Here is a 21,255-nt window from a genome sequence, read left to right on the forward strand (position 1 = left end):
TAATTCATTACACGTTTGCCAGTAAGTACGGGGATTCTGTGTTTATCACATTTTTATAATATGCTTTCTCCACTTTGAATATTTCGACACGAATACCCTTGTGAGGAACATTTCCTCATGCAAAGTATCTTCCTGGATCATTATGTAAATGCTCACTGGATTTCTAAATTCAGCTGACTTATTTCTCAGTGTTTGTGTAGAGCCGCTCACTCTGCCACCATGTTCCTCTTTGTGCTGTCGCTGCTGGTCAGCGGTTCACAAGCCTCACATTTTCTTGGCACTATGATGACTTACTACCCCGGAGAAACTCAAACTAACGGATATGTATCAGTAAGTGGACACTGTTTGTAACGTATGGCTGCCTTTAATGCTACTTAACCTCTTTGTAATCCACAGGTGATCCTTCGCTACAAGCAGAACTTTGTTGCATGCTCACACAATGACACCTGGGACTGCGATGGCAACTGTGGGTCTTGGACTCAGACGCTTTCAATGGCCAAAGTGGAGGAAGTTAGCAGTGAGTGGTGTCAGACAGAAGGAATCATAATTCATCAGCTTCCCAACAACACTGGATTTCAGACTAAGTGAGTCCATTTTAATGACTTAACAAATGTAGTGTGACTGACTTAGTGTTGAACTTACCTGTATAATTTGCATTATTACATTTTGGACTTTAAATGTCATTATATAAACTGTAGTGGACACCTATGTATTTGTGGATTCACCGATTCTTAGGGACAAATAATTAGAAGAAATATAGAGCTTATCTAAAATATTTGAAACAAAATACAACTTGGGAAGCTGAAATATGTCATGGGCAATGATGGTAGGAGTTTGATGGCTATAATGTCAGGAGCTTCCCATCATCATAGTGTGGATGTTTGCATGAAGCACTTTGGGGTTCTCTAGACTTGATTAAATGCAATAAAAATATGGCGCTTCAGTGTATATGTGGTGGAGAACATTCTGCACCTGCATCACCCTGCTTGGAGCATGGCTCTGCAGAAGGCTGTGGGGAGCAGCCTTCCTCCACCTCGGACCTCTGCACAGCACGATGCAGGAAGTGGCGCTCCTTCCTCATCATGAAGGGCTCCACCCAGCTGCTCCCGTCAGGCAGGAGGCTTAGGAGCAAAACCACCAGGCTGAGGGGCAGTTTCTACCCTTCAGCCTCCAGACTGCTGAACTCAAGCTGCACCTAATTCAGCTTCATCTTACTTTTTAGTAATTTATTTGTTTACACACATTTGTGGTATAGAGTACTGCAAGAGCGCCTGTAGGATATTATCACCTCCAATGCGCATCAATTAAAAGTGAACCGGGGAAAGTAACTTTATGTCCCCGGTTTATCAGATCCCGATCCTTTTCTTGTTGGGCCTAACAAATGTGGAAACACACACGACATCAAACAATTTGTGAAGTTTGAATACTTGTATCCAGACTGGATGGTGGAGGATGGATAAACAACATTTTGAATGGTGTTGGAAACTGGAGAGCTGTGGCTGCTGTTGAACTGAGGAACCGGTCCGACATTGGCAAACCCAACACATCGCCACAGACCACCATCCTCCCAGCTTTAAGGTAGCTAGCTCTGTTAGCATTAGCATCTTTGTCATGTTATAATCGAGCCAAATTTCAAACTTCAGCGTTTTATTGAATTTAATTAAATACAGCTTTCCGTACCCCTCTGGGTTCAGCTATGGCTGTAATGCTTTTTTATGTTCTCTTAGAGTTCCAGTAAACTGCCCAAGAACTATTAACTTGTTGACCTTTGACCCTGATGGAGATGAGGTTAAATGCAGATATGGAAACACAACAGATTCAGAGTGTAACCCCTGTAACCCTCCGCCTGTCCTCAACGTCTCATCAGTAAGTATGAAATGTTGGTGTAATTAATAAATTATGCAGTTACTGAAATGTTTCACTGGTGTCTTTAAATCTGTTTTTCTCATCTAAATATAGATAGATGGATTGTTAGGTTGTCATTAATTGTGCTAAATCTACTTCTACCATCACAAGTTTTATTTCAGTTCTACATTTTAATCTATAAATAAACAGCATAAGTGTAATTTATAAGGGTGGATGTAAATTAAATCAGGTATTTATCTTTCTGCCATTTAATTTTGAATATTTTGGTCTCTTTCTCTCCGCAGTCCTGTTCTCTGACTTTCAGCTCCCCTGTAAGCAGCACCAGTTCTGAACTTCGATATGCAGTCCAGCTGGTGATAGAAGATTTTCCCAGACAGACCATTTCTCTGACTGGAACCGGCGGCTCACAGGAAGTGAAAACTCCCAGCGACGCCATCAGCAAGATACCGTTACAGTTTGTCTTGAAAGGTACAAAAGAGCTTTGATTGATTTAAAAAAAGTCAATTTCTGGTCTTTGATTACCTGAATTCTCTCTGTCCATTGCTTTGTCTAAATAAACACACAAACAGCATAAATTTTCATTCTGAACCAAGACATTCAGAAAAACTGGAGTCAAACTGTTGGACCTCATAACTGCTGAGAGATTTTAGAGTCACAAATTTGGTTTTCAAATGGTCAAAAATACACAATATAGCATATTTATAGCTAAATGTAACAATTATATTCCCCATATGGCAGCCATTTTGAAAATGGTGGCCATCTGGGATCTAAGGCTTGTATCACCATTTGAAAGATTCTTCTAAAGTTTTTTTTTTTTTATCTGGTGCACTAATTGATTTCATGTCTTCAGTGATTCCTGAGGTGCCGTCCTGTACAGAAGGATCTTATGTGGCCAGATTTGTGCCTCCAACTCCAGACAACAGAGCTCAGAAGTTCATCCAAGTCAATAAGGTGCTGGAAATCAACATCAGTGCAGAAGCAACTCACTCCAAGTAAGTGAGGGAATCCATATCACAGGTTTCAAACTTTGACCTTTACTGCAGAGATGCATTACTTCAGGAAACAGAAACATTAAAAACCCAAGCTATAAACTTTGTAACAGAAAATACATTTATTTTTAAGCTTTTTTTTTTTACTGCTGTATGTGCTGAATAATGGCTGCTGGAAAAGACGAGTGTTTTGTTGTTGACTCACCACCCAGAAACCACTTGCTACATTCTTGTTGGCTGTGCAGAAGGCTCCACGTCTGCTTTTCAAAGATGTATGGTTGTATAATTGCGCAGCAGTTGATATTTGCATGAAAACTACAATATCTGTTTCCTGCTGAAGCATCACTGGACTCCTGTTCAGCGGGCCTCACAATGTATCCAAGAGTTCATCCGGAGCAGGAAGCTTCACCCTGAGATGGACACCATCCGCAAGAGAAAGTGGACAGAGCCACCCCATCTGTTTTGTTGTCGAGACAAGGTTAGTGCTATTATAGTGCCTTGGTTTTATGCTTTTAAAATCCCCATAAATAATCAGAAATAGCCAAGACTGGACAGTGTGTTTAAATGTCCATCTAGGAATTGGACAGAAAGAAATTCATGGTTTGGCTCTTTTAAAACCTTGTAAGGCTACATCTGAACATGTGATTTAATTTTCTGTATTGGTTCATTTCCACAGTTTCAACAATACTGTCTACCACTCTGACCTCCGATGTGTTACTGTGACCATCGGAAACTGTGAGTTCATTTTGTTTCTCTTTTAAATAGTTTGTTGGTTATTAGCTGATTAGCTGGAATTGTACCCATGTTGTCTAAAACAGCCACAAAGGATTCAAACAATAAAACCAACCAATCCCCGACAGCCATCAAGTTCCAGTGACGTAAACCAGCACCACCAGTTTCATTATCCATGACCACAACCAACCAAAAATGAAAAACTAACTCCACCCATGATGTTAAATTACTTGAACCTGCCCATTTTACTGAATTTACTCTGATATGCATTAATGCACACAATGGAAACGGCTTTAGCTCTTCTTCCTGTTCACTGTTGGGGTTCAGCCAATCAGCAATGAGGAAAGTTGTTGCTGATTGGCTGATTTGAATGCTAGTCAGTAGTGAGTGAAGTAGCATTGCAGCTACCAAGACTGCATGTTTTTAAATTGTAGACTTGGCACTACAAGTCCACTGTAAACCAAGAAATTTCAAGTTAAAAATATAATAATTCAAGTTATGTAGTAAGTTCAACATTTTAGTTAAGAATCCACTCGACTCGTAATTAAACTCCCAGCAGCATTTAAACCAACTCAACCTTCCCACAGCTCCTCTGTGACTACGACTCAAACTTTTGTTTCCAGATTACGTTGTGGCCCTCAGAGGAAAAATCTCCACTACTTTATCACTAGAGAACGATTACGACGCTCTTGTCAAACAGGTCAGTGTTGATTCTGCTGGTTTTAACAGTTTTTCCTTCCTTTGGTTCAACTCAGATTTTAGTTTACTTCTGTTTCTAATGTCTGAGGACAAACACTGATCATTTTCTTCTTTATGTGGAACTGATGATGCTATTTGTTTTTTGTTTTCATCACCAGATTAAGGATGAACTGATTAGACGAGGGCTGCACACAGGCATAAATGTACGGCTCCGCAGGACGGGTTGATTTCAATTTGGGACAAACTCTTCGTACCTATACTTCTGCTGAGCTATGCGTTTCCTGAAATTGAGATCAATCGCTCTTTATTACATATTACGTTAATGATCACAGATATTTTAGCTGATATATTTCTGTTGATATCTACTGGAGAAGGATCAAATTTCCTTCCTGACGGTTTAAAAATAATCTGGAATAGACCATGAATGGATGGACAGGTTGTTGAACGATTTCTTTATCACAATTATTTTGTCTCTGTTTTAGTTCTTGTAACTTTCTTCTATATAAAATAAACAATTTTAATGTTACTCATCATCTGCATTCATTTTGTAGCTTCAGATGATTAATTTCATCATATTTTTTTTATGAAAACACTGCAGCTTTAATGAATTAAATGTTAGTACAATCAACATATTGAAGTGGCACAATTCAGATTTTATTTGGCTGAAATGATTGGAATTGCACCGTCTAAAAGTCAGTCTGGGTTGCATTTGCCTGCGGTGTGAAAGTAGCATGAGAAATTAACACAATGAATCAGTGGACTAACATGAAAAGACCCTAATGACAACTATAAACAATAGAGCATTAGCAGAGTATGGCAAGACCATGAACAGAAAGAAAACACAAACAGGTGTGGATCATGACACACAGTTTGATGGTAACTCATGAGTCTAGCATAGCAGGGAGAAACGGCTTGTGGGGAAATCCTACAACCGCCTCTCCATTGTGGTTGCATGCTGTTCACCCTGCACACCAAATCCAACTGAGTCTACGGGACGATCGAGTGTGAAAACTCCCTGATTTGTTTGAACATGGGGTTCAAACAAATCAGGGAGTTTAAGCAGGTCTGCAAAAACACAGAAGAACCACAACATTAAACCCAGGTCTCAGATTAGTAACTTGGTTTATGCATTCATAGTCACTCATATTGATTTCTGACTGGACATTATAGTCGTCTTTTTATTATTCAAAGTTAGCTGTTAACATAAACACTGTGTGCCACGGATGACAACAATTTAGCCACGAAATTATTATTACAATTTACGGTATATTATAAGAGTTCCCCTTCATTTTATTCCCTGCTACTACAGTGGTAAAATTACCGTAATAACTCGATAATGACTGAAAAGTGCAAAGTTTCCCCTTACAGAAACTCTTGAAATTTTTCTGATTTTTCAGAAGTGTGGTATAATTACGGTACTTTAACGTTGCAAATGTGGCTTGATAAAAAGGGGTCCTGGTCTCGCTCCCGAGAATCTATAAACATTTCTAGCTGGTTAAGTTTTAAGTTAAAGTTGTGGGATCCAGCCGATCACAAGCACACGAACATAGAAATGAGTTTATGAATGAAAGCGCCGCTGCGCTACAGAGGAACGATCGATGACTACAGAATGCAAAGTTGTTTGTGGAAAAGGTGTGTGACAAAGAAGCATGTTTATTGATGAACTTATTTGACAGTGAAGGGATCTGTGTGGTCATTAACAATGTCTGACCCTGAAACTCCGCCTGCGTCTCCGTACATGAAGTTACTGACCTGCTTCACAATGGTCCCATAATCATTTTCCAGTGACAAACTGGTGGAGATTTTGCCATTCAGAGCCACAACATAATCTAGAAGGAAAGAGATATTTTTATTCTGAACAGCAAATGAAAACCAGTTTTATTCCTATTCTTAGCTTTATGGTGGACAAAACATGAACTTTAGCCATTTACACGGCCCTGAAGCAGATGTTGAATTTGTAGGTAGTGATGTAAGTGTAGATGGGGATTTGGTTTTAGTAGTCGGTATAGGGCTTCTTGTAGCTGATTTTGTAACTGTCTTTATGTGTCTCTGAAGGTTCAGGTCAGACTTATCATTATGAAATTATCTGTATTGTATAAAGTTTTTCACACAGATATAAAAATCCACTGAACTATTTCTGTTTACTGTCATCACTAAGTTTAGTCTGACAACCGTTGAGATTTTTCTGCTGTTGCTCGTCGTCTCTTCTCGTCTCTCCAGGTCTCTAGATGCCGAACGTTAAAGTGACAACAATCACAGATCAATCAATATTTTATTCAATCAATCAAAAGCATGAAATCACAGCAACATCCCAACATGATTATTGATTATCACAAACAAAAGGAAACATTGAGTAATCAGAGTAATGTTTTATCATTAGTGATTTATAGTCAAATAATCAATAAATTCAGCTTAATTATCTTTGATCATTTTCTAAACTGACACCAACATTTATTACTCACTGATGAGACACTGAGGACAGACGGTGCTGAGCAGTTGTAACACTCATATTCACTGGGATTAGATCCATATCTGCATTGAACGTTATCTCCATCAGGGTCAAAGGTCAACAAGTTGATATCCCTCTGACAGTTTGAGGAACTCTGAGAGAAACAGAAAACATCACAAAGTCACCTGACAACAAACAATCTGCTCAAATTATCTTATTCACATGATGAATCTTTAATATCTTGACTGATTTGTATTTCAGTTTTTATTCTTTATGTTTTAGTTTATTTTGTTTCTCTTTGGTTTCTTTTAAAGATAAAATCTATTCACAGCATTTGGATATTAATTGTAAACTATTTCTAATTATTAAAGCTCTATGGTTCGGCTTTACAAGAAATAAAAAGAAAACAGGACAAAATACCAACAAACTAAACCTATAGTTTATGATCAACAAAAGACACCAAAAATATTTATTAACATAAATAAAAAAACTACATGAATTACCTGATAAGAGGGATGATGCTGGTCTGTGGTGATGAGTTCGGTCTGTTGATGTCGGATCGTTTTCTCAGCTCAAATGTGATCCGAAATCGCCCAAATGAAACACCGTTTCTGTTATTTACCCAGGTTGGAGGAGTCCACCTTTAATAGAAGATATTTAATCTTAATATAAGATTCTGATGTCACTCAGAGTTTCAGAAACACAGAAAACTTTACAGACCAGGAGACCAGAAAACTGACAAGAGATTTAATTCAGTAGGAATTTTAGATTTAGTTACTTCTTGGGAACAACTGAAAAATATTGGATATTTTTTATGATGTTGAAATTCAGTTACCCGTCCTGGCGATAGCTTAAACTCCAACTGTACGTCTGAGTACTCTCTTTCAGACACCATTCTCCGCTGCTTTCATCAATCTTATTAGTGTTACTCCACCATGACTCAACCTCTGTACATGAGCTGAATCTCAACTTAAAGCGACGCACAACCTGCAGAGTTAAGGTGAAGAACTGTTGGATAAAATCTGATTCTCTTAAAAAGCAAAATGAAATAAACTTCAAAATGTCTGAACTTACTGTACATGCTTGTCCTTGTACATCTTTAGTGGTGTGAGAAAGCACAATGCCATGATAACCAGCTTCTGTCCAGCCAATTATCGCTACCAGAGCAAAGAGCAACATGGTGAACGACTCGGTTCTGCTGAACAAAGATTGGATCATCAGGTAACCTTTGCTGCGACCTCTGTCATGAAGCGCTTTGTTTATGCAAATGAAAACAGGAAAACAGGGGAGCTCTTCTGTTTGTTTCTTGCTGCAGAGATTTAGATCAAGTGACAGCAATTCTTTTTTCTTATTGATGAAGGTCAGAATTACTGTAGAAAGGAGATAAAAGCACTAAAATCTAATCTCTTATCTGCTTGATGTGAATGTCTGCATGTAAATTAAAATGTGGTTTTAGGATTAATTACCTGATGTGAACTAACTTTGTGCACACCAACTTTGTGTTTATTTAAACTATTGATGCAAATGTTGAGCATTGTGGTAGCTCCCATTGTTTGCTTTGCAAATAGACAATTAGCATACTGGTATCCTCAAGGTCATACTGAGTTACATCTTACATGTGACAATGTTGGGTTTATTCCAGTTTCAGTTTCCTTAGGATTCTGCTAACATTGATATCAGTCACATCTAAATTGCTGCTGATTTCATTTTCTTGAATAACTAACTGACTCATTAATCCTGATAAGTGAAATATGTTTGACTAATCGAGCACCAAGAACATGATGTGCAATATATCTAGGTCAGTGGTGAGCAAACCTTTTGTAATGTGAAATAAAACTTTTCAGAAGTGGGGGCCACAAATAATCTGTTCATATATAGATTATTATATAGATAGAAACATCTACCTCTCTCTGTCTAGATATAGATAGATAGATAGATAGATAGATAGATAGATAGATAGATAGATAGATAGATAGATAGATAGATAGATAGATAGATAGATAGATAGATAGATAGATAGATAGATAGATAGATAGATAGATAGATAGATAGATAGATAGATAGATAGATAGATAGATAGATAGATAGATAGATAGATAGATAGATAGATAGATAGATAGATAGATAGATAGATAGATATCTCTTTATATATGGAAATCCCTTTTTTGTCGTGTTTTTAACCAAAGGCAAATTTCCACATATTTGCAAACAATAAAGATTATTTTTGTTATGATTATTAATGTTTATAATTTAAAAGTTGCAGAATTTTTCAGATAGACAAACCACAAAACCCACAAATATTTAACGGGCTTCAAAATGAGGCCATTTTTCTTGCATGATAATCATGTTGAATGAACATTTCAGGTTAAACTTCCCCATCAGAGTCGAACATCCGGGGCGTCAGTAGAAACTGAGGGGAGGAGGATGAGAGGAGAAGCTGTGGGAGGATAAAACCTCCTGATCTCAGTTTTCCTGGAGAGTCAGGTTGCTGCAACATGTTGCTGCTCTCTGTGCTGCTGCTGCTGCTGCTGGTCAGCGGAGCTCAATCCTCTCATTATCGTGGCACTTTGATGACTTACTGTCCAAAAGAAACTAAGTCAGACGGATCCGTCTCTGTAAGTAGATTATTTATTCATTCTCCTGTTTTTAAGTGTTTTAAAACTTGATCTCTCTTCTTAAAAACCAACAGGTGATCCTTCGCTTTAAGTTTAACCACCAATCCTGCTCTGATGGTACTTATGCTTGTACTGGAAACTGTGGTAATGAAACTATGATTCTTGCAAATACCAAGATTGATGAAGCGAGTGGTTCTTGGTGTCAGAGTGAAAAGATCACAACTCGGCTGCTTCCCAACAACTCTCCATTTCAGCTTGCGTGAGTCCACATTTAAATGTTTACTGCAACATTTGACTGTTTAAATCAGGGGAGTCCAAAGTTCGGTCCAGGGGCCATTTGTGGCCATTGGGCTGATTTTGCCCGGCCCCCCACTGCAATTTAAAATTAATACAAATTTGGCCAGATGGAGACGCAAAACAATGTTTCATTTGTAATCAGTAAAAATTACCAACATGACTTTCTTACAAACTACAACACATCTGTCTCTTTATAACCAAGTTTAGGCAAAAGGTAGACATTTTCTTTATATTAATCACAAAACTGAAGAGTTTTTGGTGGAAATTTAATAATTTTATTCTTTCTGCAACGTACATAATAAACCGCCATAAAAATCGCTTTCAAGTTTTGGATCTATAATAAATATCAAACTACTTTAATTTCTTGATTTTAGATGCCTACAGTTTTGGCCCACTTGGTAAAATGTTTGGACCTCCTGGTTTAAATCATCAATATGAAGAGAGATTAGAAACCAAGAAGCTTAATTAGCTCAATTAAATACCAAATCTTTAATGAGAAATCAATGAATCATTGACATTGAGCTGAAGTTGAATAAACTTTCTTTTCTAAACCTATAACGAATGTTGATTTCAGGTTTTCCAGCAGTGGATGGTTTACTAATTTAAATGAGATTGTAGCCTGGAGAGCTGTGAGCGACGTTGAACTGAGGCGGCGATCCGACACCAACAAACCAAATTCATCTCCACAAACCACCATGGTTCCCGCACTGAGGTGCTTCTGCTTGTTTCTAAATCAATTCTTCTTCTAAATGGTAGCATATTATGAGAAACTGTGTGATTATTTCTCATTAGTTGAAATTTGATACACAAAACATGACACACATGTTTACAGTAATTAATGTCTTCATGATTTTGTTCCATCAGGGTACCATCAAACTGTGGAGTAAATATTCCCCTGTTGGCCTTTGACCCCGATGGAGACCAGGTTCAGTGCAGATATGCTAGCCTTTCTTTAACAGAATGTGCATCGCCCTGCACGCCTCCACCTGTCCTCAGCCTCCTCTCTGTAAGTAACACAAATTAATTTCATGTTAGAAAATACATTTTCTGTTTGGTTATTTTTACTTGAAGGCAGACTTCCCAGTTAGCAGTCATATCCTGAGCATCTCCTCTGTTCTTCCTTCAGGTCTTAAAATTGTGAAAATTGGAATTATGGGTAACTTTTACAATATACAGTAAATTCTGAAAATAGAAGATGATTTAGTAGCTAAATTGTTCACACAATGCTGATGTTAACATCTAACTTTGAATAATAAAAAGACGACTATAATGTCCAGTCAGAAATCAATATGAGTGACTATGAATGCATAATCCAAGTTTCTAATCTGAAACCTGGGTTTAATGTTGTGGTTCTTCTGTGTTTTTGCAGACCTGCATCCTGTCGTTCAGGGCAACGTCCAGCAGTGCTGAAGGCTGGTACGCCGTCCAGATGGTGATGGAGGATTTTCCCCCACAATCCATCACTCTGACTCAGACCGACGGGTCACAGGTCGCAAAAACCACCAGCGACGCCATCAGCAAGATACCGATCCAGTTCCCCTTTCAAGGTAAAGGCAGTCAACTGATCACCTGATTATTTTAGTAACAACGATGAAGAGGAAAAATTGATTTAAGAAATAAAATGTTATTACCAGAGTGTTTTTTTTCTGAATAGGAGTTTGTCCATAAAGTGAACAATATATGATTTTGCATGAATTACTGTATTTGTTACGGCCTCTAATGTCCTGCAGGCAATAACTGCACCCTCTGTTACTCATGTGTCAAACTCAAGGTCTGGGGGCCAAATCTGGCCCGCCGTAGCTTTTTATGTGGCCCTTGAGGTGGCAAATTACATCAATAAGTCCCAAATCCACAAAATTCACACAAAATCAACAGATCCCTACATTTTGTTTCTGAACTTTACAGCAATTATTTTTCTCAAAATTGGCCAAAAATATGACTTGATGTCAAGTTATGGTCCATGACCAACATGGCGATTAATAAAAAAATAATATTTGACATCTTATGTTAGGGTAAATATTGTAAATAGTTCTTACAAATATTTCTAAATTAGCACCACAAAATCTGTGATTTTGATAAAAAAAAAAAAAACTAAACACAAAGGCAATCATGAAATCCTGTATGGACTGACCAGTGTGAAAAGATGTTATTTAATAGCTTATATTAGATAAGAAACGTCTATTAATTTATTTTAACAGTTTAATGAGTTTCATCAATACATTTTGGCACAACCGGCCCTTTAAAAACACACAAGCTGCGTTTCTGTTACAAATGTCTGAAAAACTTTGTCTGTTTTCCACTAATGTCAAATATACTGTATTTTCCAGTTGCGATGTTTCCATTAAATAGTAAAAGCGATTAAAATCACACAGATGTCCTTTATGGTGGTGCGTTTCACAGGAACCAGGATGTTGGCAAAATGAATAAAGAAACTTGAAACCAAAACAAAAAAATCACAATTTCAGCTGCTAAACCATTTTATACACAGAAGTGATTTAATATTTTCAGTCCAGGATGTCTGACGTTGTTTCTCTGCTGACGTTTCCCAGTGGATCCTGCAGCATCTTCCTGCACAGACGGATATTATCGGCCGAGATTTGTGAGTCCGACTCCAGAACATGGAGCTCAGCTTTCCATTTTCACCAATCAGGCTGTGGAGATCAACATACAGGCAGAGGCGACTTATTCTGTGTAAGGAAATGCAAAACACATGAAAAATAGAGTCAGCAGAAAGAAAACAGGAGGTGGTGCACACACATGTTCCTTGATTTGACTCAGGTTGTTTTTGGCTACATTTGACTGCAGCTGGAATTGGACCCAATCTTTTATCCTGGTGAAAAAATGTACAGATATTATGTGAAACAAATGTTGAAAAAATAATTTCTGTTCTGATAGTTTCAGTTTTTTTGAATGAAATAACAATTCAGTGGAATTATTCCACTTTTTAAATTAAAATATATATAAAAATCCATTAAAATGTTCAAGAAACTGAAGCTGATGTGTTGATGGCATTTGAAACACGTCTGTATATTTTATTATGGATAAAGGATCAATGAGCTGCTGTTCAGTGGGCCGAACAACGTGGCCAAGATTTCATCAGGATCAGGAAGTTTCACTCTGACGTGGAAACCAGCTGCAAGCGACGGAGGACAGAATCACCCCGTCTGTTTCGTTGTCCAGGCAAAGTCAGTATATTACAAAAACAATCCATTACAAAAATACTGAAATAAAGAACGACTGTGCTCCCTGCTGGTGAAAATAGGTAAAAATAACTAGACTTTTGAAGCGGCGTTAGTTGTATATGTAAGTTTATGTATATTATTTTTATGAGGTGCTGTTTGTAAAGTTAAATAGTAAAAACATAACATCAATGTTTTGGTTTATTTGGTTTGTCAAAGAAATAAATATGTGAGTTTTCTTGAGATACAGACAAAATGTTTAATTCACAAGCTAAATATTTAGTTTGCAAAATATATATTTAACGCTCACATTAAATATTTACATAGAAAGCCAACTATTCAGTTGGTAATATTTAGTTAAGATGCTAAATATGTGGCTTGTAAATGTTAAATTTATCTCAGAGGCTAAATATTCAGCTTTCTAAATATTTTGCAAAACAGCTAAATATTTAGTTTGCTGGAAATGAGCACCAGCCCTCCTGGTGACCCAACTAGAGATAAGCATGCAAGTTGATATGATGGACTGACTTACTGTGTAGTTTTCAAATGTTTGGTTCAAAACTAAATATTTAAATCTTTAAAAATTTACCTCCACAGTGTCGACGCTTCTGTGTTTCAGTCTGTGCTTCGATGCCTTGTTGTGAAGGTTAAAGGTAAGTCTGATTTTCTGCAGTTCTTCTTGTTTACATTTATTTATTTATTGTTTCGTGAGCTGATGGTGTTCCTGCAGTTCTGCTGTTTCATTCTCAGAACCACCCGTGACGTATATTCGCGTCCTGAGGATGAAGATCTCCACCTCGCTCTCGCTGAAGGACAATAAAAAGGCCATCCAAGATTCAGTCAGTAACGATGCTGAGAATAATGTCAAAAAGTAGCAGATTAAATGAACCACTTTAGATTTTTATCTGTTCATTTTAAATCCGGTGGATTAATCCAGATTATGCATCTGGATTATTATTTTTGGTTCAGTTGTGATTACATCCTAACTGAAAACTGCATTTCCTTCTGCAGCTGAAAGAAGAACTGATAAGGAACCGAGGCTTTCCGCCCTTCATAGCTGTGCGCCTCCTGAGCGACGGGTCAGCGGTGACAGCGCAATAGGCGCCCCCTACAGGCCGACTGTGAGAATACGAACCTTTTGTGGAGCCACTTTCTCTGCACGTCACCGCCTGTTATTGACGTTAAACCCGAACTTCAGCAGCTTCAAGCAATATATTTGCAGTTGAATATGTTTTGACTATAATCTGTGAGAATCGTACATCTTTTCTATCTGATGTTGATTTATTTTCTCAAATATTCTCACTTTTAAATAATTTCTTAATGACAGACTCTTAGATGTTATTAAAGGAATATTTTGTCTTCTGTGTTTAAATAGAGAAAGTGCTTCACATTTTTTAAAACTTGTAAGAAATATGATTCGTTTTTTGCTCAATTTGCTTTTATGAGTGTTTACATGTTTTTATTTTGCACAAAGGAATATGAGAACCATGCTAATAAAAATAATTACAGTATCATAAAATTATGAGAATCATCAAATGGATGACAAAGTCATTATATAAAAGAATAAAGTTGCAATAACATGAGAATAAAGTCAATATTTTGAGAATAAAGTAATGAAGTCATATAAAGTGGTAATATTTCATTGTGATTTTAATTTATTTATAATTTTCTTAGCATGGCACTGAAACCCCGTTGTAGTTTTGAAAGGTTTAAACATAAAAATCAATTGTGTTAATTAAAATAAAACTTTTACCGAATTGCTCTGCAGTTTTTGTACAATTATTTTCACCTTTGACTCTTTGTGATTTGATTACAGGATCACTAAACCATCAGAGTTTCTATCTGCAGTATCAACAGTTTAGATTTTTCCTTCTTTGTTTGTTTTTTCTTCTTAACATTAAAAGAAAACAAGAAAATGTTGATATAACGTTGTCATCTGTTATGCACTTACACAGGTTTGCCAGCAGGTGGCAGTAAACATAGAAAATGGACAATGTGGCTCCTTGCAGTTTTAACTTGGGACATTTAACACTTTGACCTCCCAGAGACATTTTAATGGAGCAAAACACTTTTTAAATGTTTATATTGACACTGAAAATACATGAACACATTGTTTGTTTGTCCTGTTTTATTTTCCTAAGATTTATAATATTTTCACAAACACTAAAGGCGAAATAGAAACAGAAATAGTTACATTTACATTTAGTATATTGTACTATTTATTTTTACCCAGGTATTGTTACTTTAAAGTACTCCTGCACTTGAGCACAATATTTGAAAAATTATTTTCTCTACCGTGTAAAATTAGAACGAAAATAATCAGTGATTAAATTAATCAAAGGTGCAGTGTGAAACTTTTTTTGCCTTTTTGTTGAAACTGTCATCGTGTTGTTAAAGTGCAATATGAGACAAATAATCTGTGAAAAAATCAAGCTCCTTCATTTTCTCCAGGTGAAACAACCAATCAGAGCAAGGAGGCGGGTTGATGCTGTCAATCAAGCTTGTGTGTGTGTCGCTCCACCTTTCTGCTTCTTCCTGATAAGAGGCAGCCTAGTTGGCATAAACAGTTTGCTGTTCCTAACAACAATGCAAATCAACCTCAGAGCAGAGCCAAACTTTAAATAGGCCAAAAATAAATGCATCAAAAATAGCCAATGGCAAACACAAGATAGTGTTTTCATGGATTCCTGTGAAACGGCCTCACCTGTGTTAAAACTGACATCCACATATTTGCATGAAACCTGATGATATCCAAACTTGGATGTGGATGTAAAACAAAAATATGTAAATTTAAAGTTGTTAAAATGTTAGAATTCAGGAGCTGCTGAAGGAAAACAGATTAATCTTATGATCAGATACCTGCGTTCAGGTGTTTGAACCCTGAACGCAGGTATCTGACTCAATCAATTTCAGTGTTTAAAAAAAAAACTGTGAATTTATAGGTTTATTGAAAAATATTTTTTGTTTACCTTTCAGTTTTATGTAAAAATGTGTCGCCTGGTTATTTAAAATTGAAGAATAGATACAAATGAGTGATTTAAAGCTGGATAAATCCCTCAAATAAAAAATAACCACATATTTTTAGACTCAGCAATACAAAAGCCTCTCCTTTCATAACGTTGTAAACATTTGAATATTATTCATATTTACCACATCGGGACTCCACCTGCGAGGCCAGGATGTTTTTGGAACAGAACCTCATTCTGGGTTCAAAAGAGGAAGTTAAACAGAAATTTGCAAATTGACCTCAGTTTACTTCCTGCATTTCTTGATTTTTCAGTATGGCATCGTTTTTTTTCTCTTTTTTTCTTGCATGATAATCATGTTGAATGAACATTTCAGGTTAAACTTCCCCATCAGAGTCGAACATCCGGGGCGTCAGTAGAAACTGAGGGGAGGAGGATGAGAGGAGAAGCTGTGGGAGGATAAAACCTCCTGATCTCAGTTTTCCTGGAGAGTCAGGTTGCTGCAACATGTTGCTGCTCTCTGTGCTGCTGCTGCTGCTGCTGCTGGTCAGCGGAGCTCAATCCTCTCATTATCGTGGCACTTTGATGACTTACTGTCCAAAAGAAACTAACTCAGACGGATCCGTCTCTGTAAGTAGATTATTTATTCATTCTCCTGTTTTTAAGTGTTTTAAAACTTGATCTCTCTTCTTAAAAACCAACAGGTGATCCTTCGCTTTAAGTTTAACTTCGATTCTTGCCAAGATGGAATATTTCAGTGCACATCTGGAAACTGTGGTGTTGAAAGTACGATTCTTGTAAATACCAAGATTGATGAAGCGAGTGGTTCTTGGTGTCAGAGTGAAAAGATCACAACTCGGCTGCTTCCCAACAACTCTCCATTGCAGCTTGCGTGAGTCCACATTTAAATGTTTACTGCAACGTTTGACTGTTTAAATCATCAATGTGAGCAAAATTAGAAACTCAGAAGCTCATTTATACAATAAATAACATAATTTATGGATTATAATCATTGCTTTTCTCTTCTTTTCTCTTTTTCCTGCATTATTCTTCCTTTTTCATCCCATGTATTTCCTGTGTACAACAAACTCCTCCTAGTGGAAATAATTTATAAAATCTATTAAATGATCCATTGTATGTCTGAGATAATTGATTTAGAATTATCATTTTCATTATTATTTCTTTCAATTGCACCACACATTGATAATGTCATTCAGATCACCATTACTGCACACACACACACACACACACACACACACACACACACACACACACACACACACACACACACACACCACACACACACACACACACACACACACACACACACACACACGTTATTAATTCATTCATGCACAATATTTTCTTTTTGTTTGTTTATTTTGTGTTTCTCCACTAATGTACCGCATCATGTAAAATAAATTTCTATATTTTAAAATGAATAAAGAAATTCAGAAGCTTTATTTTCGCAACAAAATCCAATATTTTTAGTAAATTATAACATTACAAACTTTCTTTATCGCATGTTTCATCATTGACTGGGAAGTTTGGTTATTTATTGAGACAGACCTGAAATTACAGGAGAAGTTTTTGTCTCCATCTGAAAACCTTTTCTGAATGTCTAATCCAGGTTTACTAGTTCAGCTTGGTTAAGTAATAAAAATGGCATTGGATCCTGGAAAGCAGTGACAGATGTTGAACTGAGGGACCGGTCCGACACCAACAGACCCAACGCATCACCACAAACCACCATCTTTCCAGTTCTGAGGTGATTCTGCTGCCATCTGGATCACAAGTTATGAAATTCATGAAAAGAAAATATTTAGATGAGTTATCTGTCGGCAGCAGGTTGGGCATCGGATAAACTTTTTATATATAAGGAGTAAAATCAGACGTTTTGGAAAAAGTAAATACTTTAATTTTAAGTGTTAAGTGATCTTGCAAAACTTAACTGAAACAATTGTGAGCTGAAGTTTTAGTATTTAGATGTTATTTTTTATAGAATTATTTTCTTATTTTAAATCCATTCCTCCGTCCTTCCCTAATCGTGTTCCACAGTAATGGATCTTTTTGCTCCCTAAGAGTTCCTTCAAACTGCCAGAGAAATATTAGCCTGTTGGCCTTTGACCCCGATGGAGACCAGGTCAAATGCAGATATGCCAACCAATTCCAGTCAGAGTGCGAGTCGCCCTGCACGCCTCCGTCTGTCCTCAGCCTCTCACCTGTGAGTAACGAGGAGATTCATTCCTACAACACATTCAGTTCAAAATGCTGCATAATTAAAAGTTACAACAATAATATACGCATTAATTAAAAGTCCTTCAGCTGGTACGGATTCTATATTTAGCAGAGTCAGTCAAAGTGACTTTGGCAGATTTTTCACTCATCACATCAAGCCTCTAATGTAAAATAGCTGCATCTTTGTCCCTAGAATAGTTTTGGGGTGATATGCATCCCTACAATGCTTAGAATACTAATGGTGAGTTCACACCAAACGCATTTTGAGCGTCAGGCACTAAACATTCAAAGTCTCTGATGCGTCATGCGCATCCAATGCGTCCGACAAAAAGCAGGCAAAGGAAAACAGCAGCTAGAGCGATTCTGACGCTCCTCCACACAGACTGTGAATGCAAACCAGAGACGTGAAACGTGAGAACGCAGCATCGTCTGGTTTCACACGTGTTGAACTCGAGGCGTCAGACGAGTTTTTAACTGTAAGATTAATTTAAATACAAAATGATCTGACCTGCCTGCTTCCTTTAAATTGTCCTGCTTTTGCAGACCTGCATCCTGTCATTCGGGGCAACGTCCAGCAGTAATGAAGGTAACTACGCCGTCCAGATGGTGATGGAGGATTTTCCCCAACAATCCATCACTCTGACTCACACTAACGGAGCAAAGGAGGCACAAGCTGCCAACGAGCGAATCAGTATGATTCCTGTCCAGTTTGCTTTGCAAGGTACAGTCAACTGATCACCTGGTCACCAAAGTAACAACAAGGAGCAAAACTACAGGGAATAATTTCAGGTGTTTCACTTGTCTAATGGGATTGTCACTGAAATAATTGTAATAATATGCTGATGTAATAAACACGTTGATATTGTGGGTTCAGGCTGATGCTGTTTCTGTCTTGCTGTGTTCCAGTGGATTCTGCTGCTCCGTCCTGCACTGACGGCGTTTATCTGCCCAGATTTGTGTCTCCAACTCCAGAACATGGAGCTCGGTTCTACAGCCCCGTCAGTCAGACTCTAGAGATCAAAGTCAGAGCAGAAGCAGATCAGTCGACGTGAGGAAACACATGAACAATAAATCCAGTAGAAATGAACCCAAATGTGATAAATAGAGCTGTCGCTTTGTTTAAATCAGGTTGTGTTTGGTTACATTTGGCCCAAAGCTGCAGTTTGTAACTTTGATTTTATACAAAATGTTTTTTATTAACACATTTATTATGAGACAAATAATCTGAAAACATTCATGTTTTTATAATCGATAAAGGATCAATGAGATTCTGTTCAGCGGGCCGAACAACGTGAACAAGAGTTCGTCAGGATCGGGGAGCTTCACCCTGAAGTGGACGCCATCTGCAAGTGAAGCTGGACAGAGCCTCCCCATCTGCTTCATAGTCCAAGCAAGGTCAGTATTTGCACAGTCATAGTGACGAGAATTAATGGAGGGCGCAGTAGCATTTCAATGAGGCAACATGAAGCATTTCGACTCAAAGCAAAACTGTATTGATTCTGTATTGATACTGAATACTGCCACCTGCTGGACATTATAAATCCCTACAGGCAACACAGTTGACAGACTGATTTGATGACCTGGTCTAAACAACAAGATTTCAGTCATATATTGTATATTGTATTATTTTATATCTACAGTTGAATTCTCAATATATTTAACATTCTTAGATACAGTCAATAAATAACGTGAACATGAACCATAAAGTGAAAATTTAGGACCCAATAATTTTACTCAAGCAAGATTTAAAAAGGTATTTGGTGAAAAGTTCACTCAAATAACTGATCAAATTATCAATCATGTTTAAGATTTAAGAATTACATCATCATACAGACCAAAACACTTGTGGAAAATAAAATAAAGTGGACATTTTGGTATTTTATGTATCAAAATGACAATAATTCAAGAAACAAAAATGAACAAAATCAGGCAAATAAAAATAAAAAAAAATTAGAAAAAAATGAAAAGTTTCCAAATCAGTTTTTAAAACTCATGAAACTTCAACAGAAACTGCAGGTGTGTGTCTGGTAAATTTTGGGTTAAAACATGTTTGATTTTGATTTTGTGGGTAGAAAATCCAGATAAGAACAGAAATATTTCAAAATAAAATTACTCAAGTAAAAGTAAAAATTCTCCTAAAAGGAACTTTTCTCCAAAAACGTTTCTCAAGTAAATGTAACCAGTTGATACCCAACTCTGTATTTAACATATTAAATGTCTTTTTGCACTGAATTATCTCCCCAGTGCCTCCAGTTTTGTCTACCAGTCTGAGCTTCGATGCGTCATTGTGACGGTTGGAGATGGTGAGTCATTTATTTCTTCTTGATCATTAATTTATCTTTTATTTCTTGAACTCATGATGTTTCTGCTGCTCTTATCCCAATACCCTCCATAGCGACTCCTCCTAAAACATGTAAGTAGGATGAAAACAGGACTGAAAGTAACAGGAAGTTGTTCTTTACTCCATGTTGATCTCTTGCTCTTCCAGCTCATGTTAAGGTTGTGAAGCTGAAGATCAAGACTTCGATGTCACTGAAAGACAAACAAGATGAAATGGAGAAAGCGGTCAGTGACGTCCTGGACTTTAACACAAACCATCACAAACTGAGTTTAATCCTAATTAATTTATCCCAAATGTTATTTCATAACTTAAACTAATCAGTAAAGTAACAAAGAATTAACTTCCATGCTATAAATATGAACCAGTTAAAAATATATTTTAGTAAACTTCACTAAATAAAGCAAAAGTTTATAAAGAATGAGTGATCCAGATCTTGTTGCTGAGAAAAAACACAAAAATCCAAAGAGAATAAAAACTATCAACATTTAATATTTAGTTTGTAGAGTTTTTAAATGATAAAAAACCTGCTAGATTTTATGTTTCATATCTACAATAATTTAAAGTTCCTCTTCTGTGTAAATCTTTATTTTATTAAAATATTGAGTTGTGATGGTTAAATTCAACTCTTGACTTTTTTCCATTTTTAACTAGAAGATTTTAAATGACTGTATCTAACATAGATTTCATGTTTTCTTCTGCAGATTCAAGATCAACTGATTACAGGAGGGCTGCCTGCAGACATAAAGGTTCACCTGCTAAGCTTCGGTATAGCTAATAAAACAGCTGCCCCCTAGTGGCCAAACAGGAGAATGAATCTGATCCCTGCAGGAAATTTGATTTAATCTTCCTGTATATTATAAATAATTCAGGGAGTTATGGTTGTT

At 36.8% G+C, this 21,255-nt stretch overlaps 2 protein-coding genes across 2 annotated transcripts; both read left to right on the top strand.

Annotated features, from left to right (window-relative positions):
- The first annotated feature begins 223 nt into the window (after positions 1-223).
- LOC129379878 (uncharacterized) lies at positions 224-4,778 on the top strand. Its single transcript, XM_055060816.1, has 10 exons — positions 224-330; positions 397-584; positions 1,438-1,578; positions 1,728-1,866; positions 2,151-2,334; positions 2,717-2,858; positions 3,196-3,333; positions 3,532-3,590; positions 4,211-4,287; positions 4,445-4,778. Exons 1-10 carry the CDS (start codon positions 283-285, stop codon positions 4,511-4,513), a joined length of 1,185 nt encoding a protein of 394 aa, XP_054916791.1. The 5' UTR covers positions 224-282; the 3' UTR covers positions 4,514-4,778.
- Positions 4,779-9,230: 4,452 nt separating this feature from the next.
- LOC129379907 (uncharacterized) lies at positions 9,231-21,255 on the top strand. Its single transcript, XM_055060850.1, has 11 exons — positions 9,231-9,350; positions 16,497-16,684; positions 17,423-17,560; positions 17,875-18,016; positions 18,574-18,751; positions 18,937-19,078; positions 19,288-19,425; positions 20,275-20,333; positions 20,426-20,443; positions 20,519-20,595; positions 21,073-21,255. The coding sequence occupies exons 1-11, from the start codon at positions 9,231-9,233 to the stop codon at positions 21,163-21,165; spliced, it is 1,293 nt and encodes a 430-aa protein (XP_054916825.1). The 3' UTR covers positions 21,166-21,255.

The sequence above is a fragment of the Poeciliopsis prolifica genome, unplaced genomic scaffold (assembly GCF_027474105.1).
Source record: "Poeciliopsis prolifica strain line A6 unplaced genomic scaffold, Auburn_PproV2 SCAFFOLD062, whole genome shotgun sequence".
Classification (NCBI taxonomy): Eukaryota; Metazoa; Chordata; class Actinopteri; order Cyprinodontiformes; family Poeciliidae; genus Poeciliopsis; species Poeciliopsis prolifica.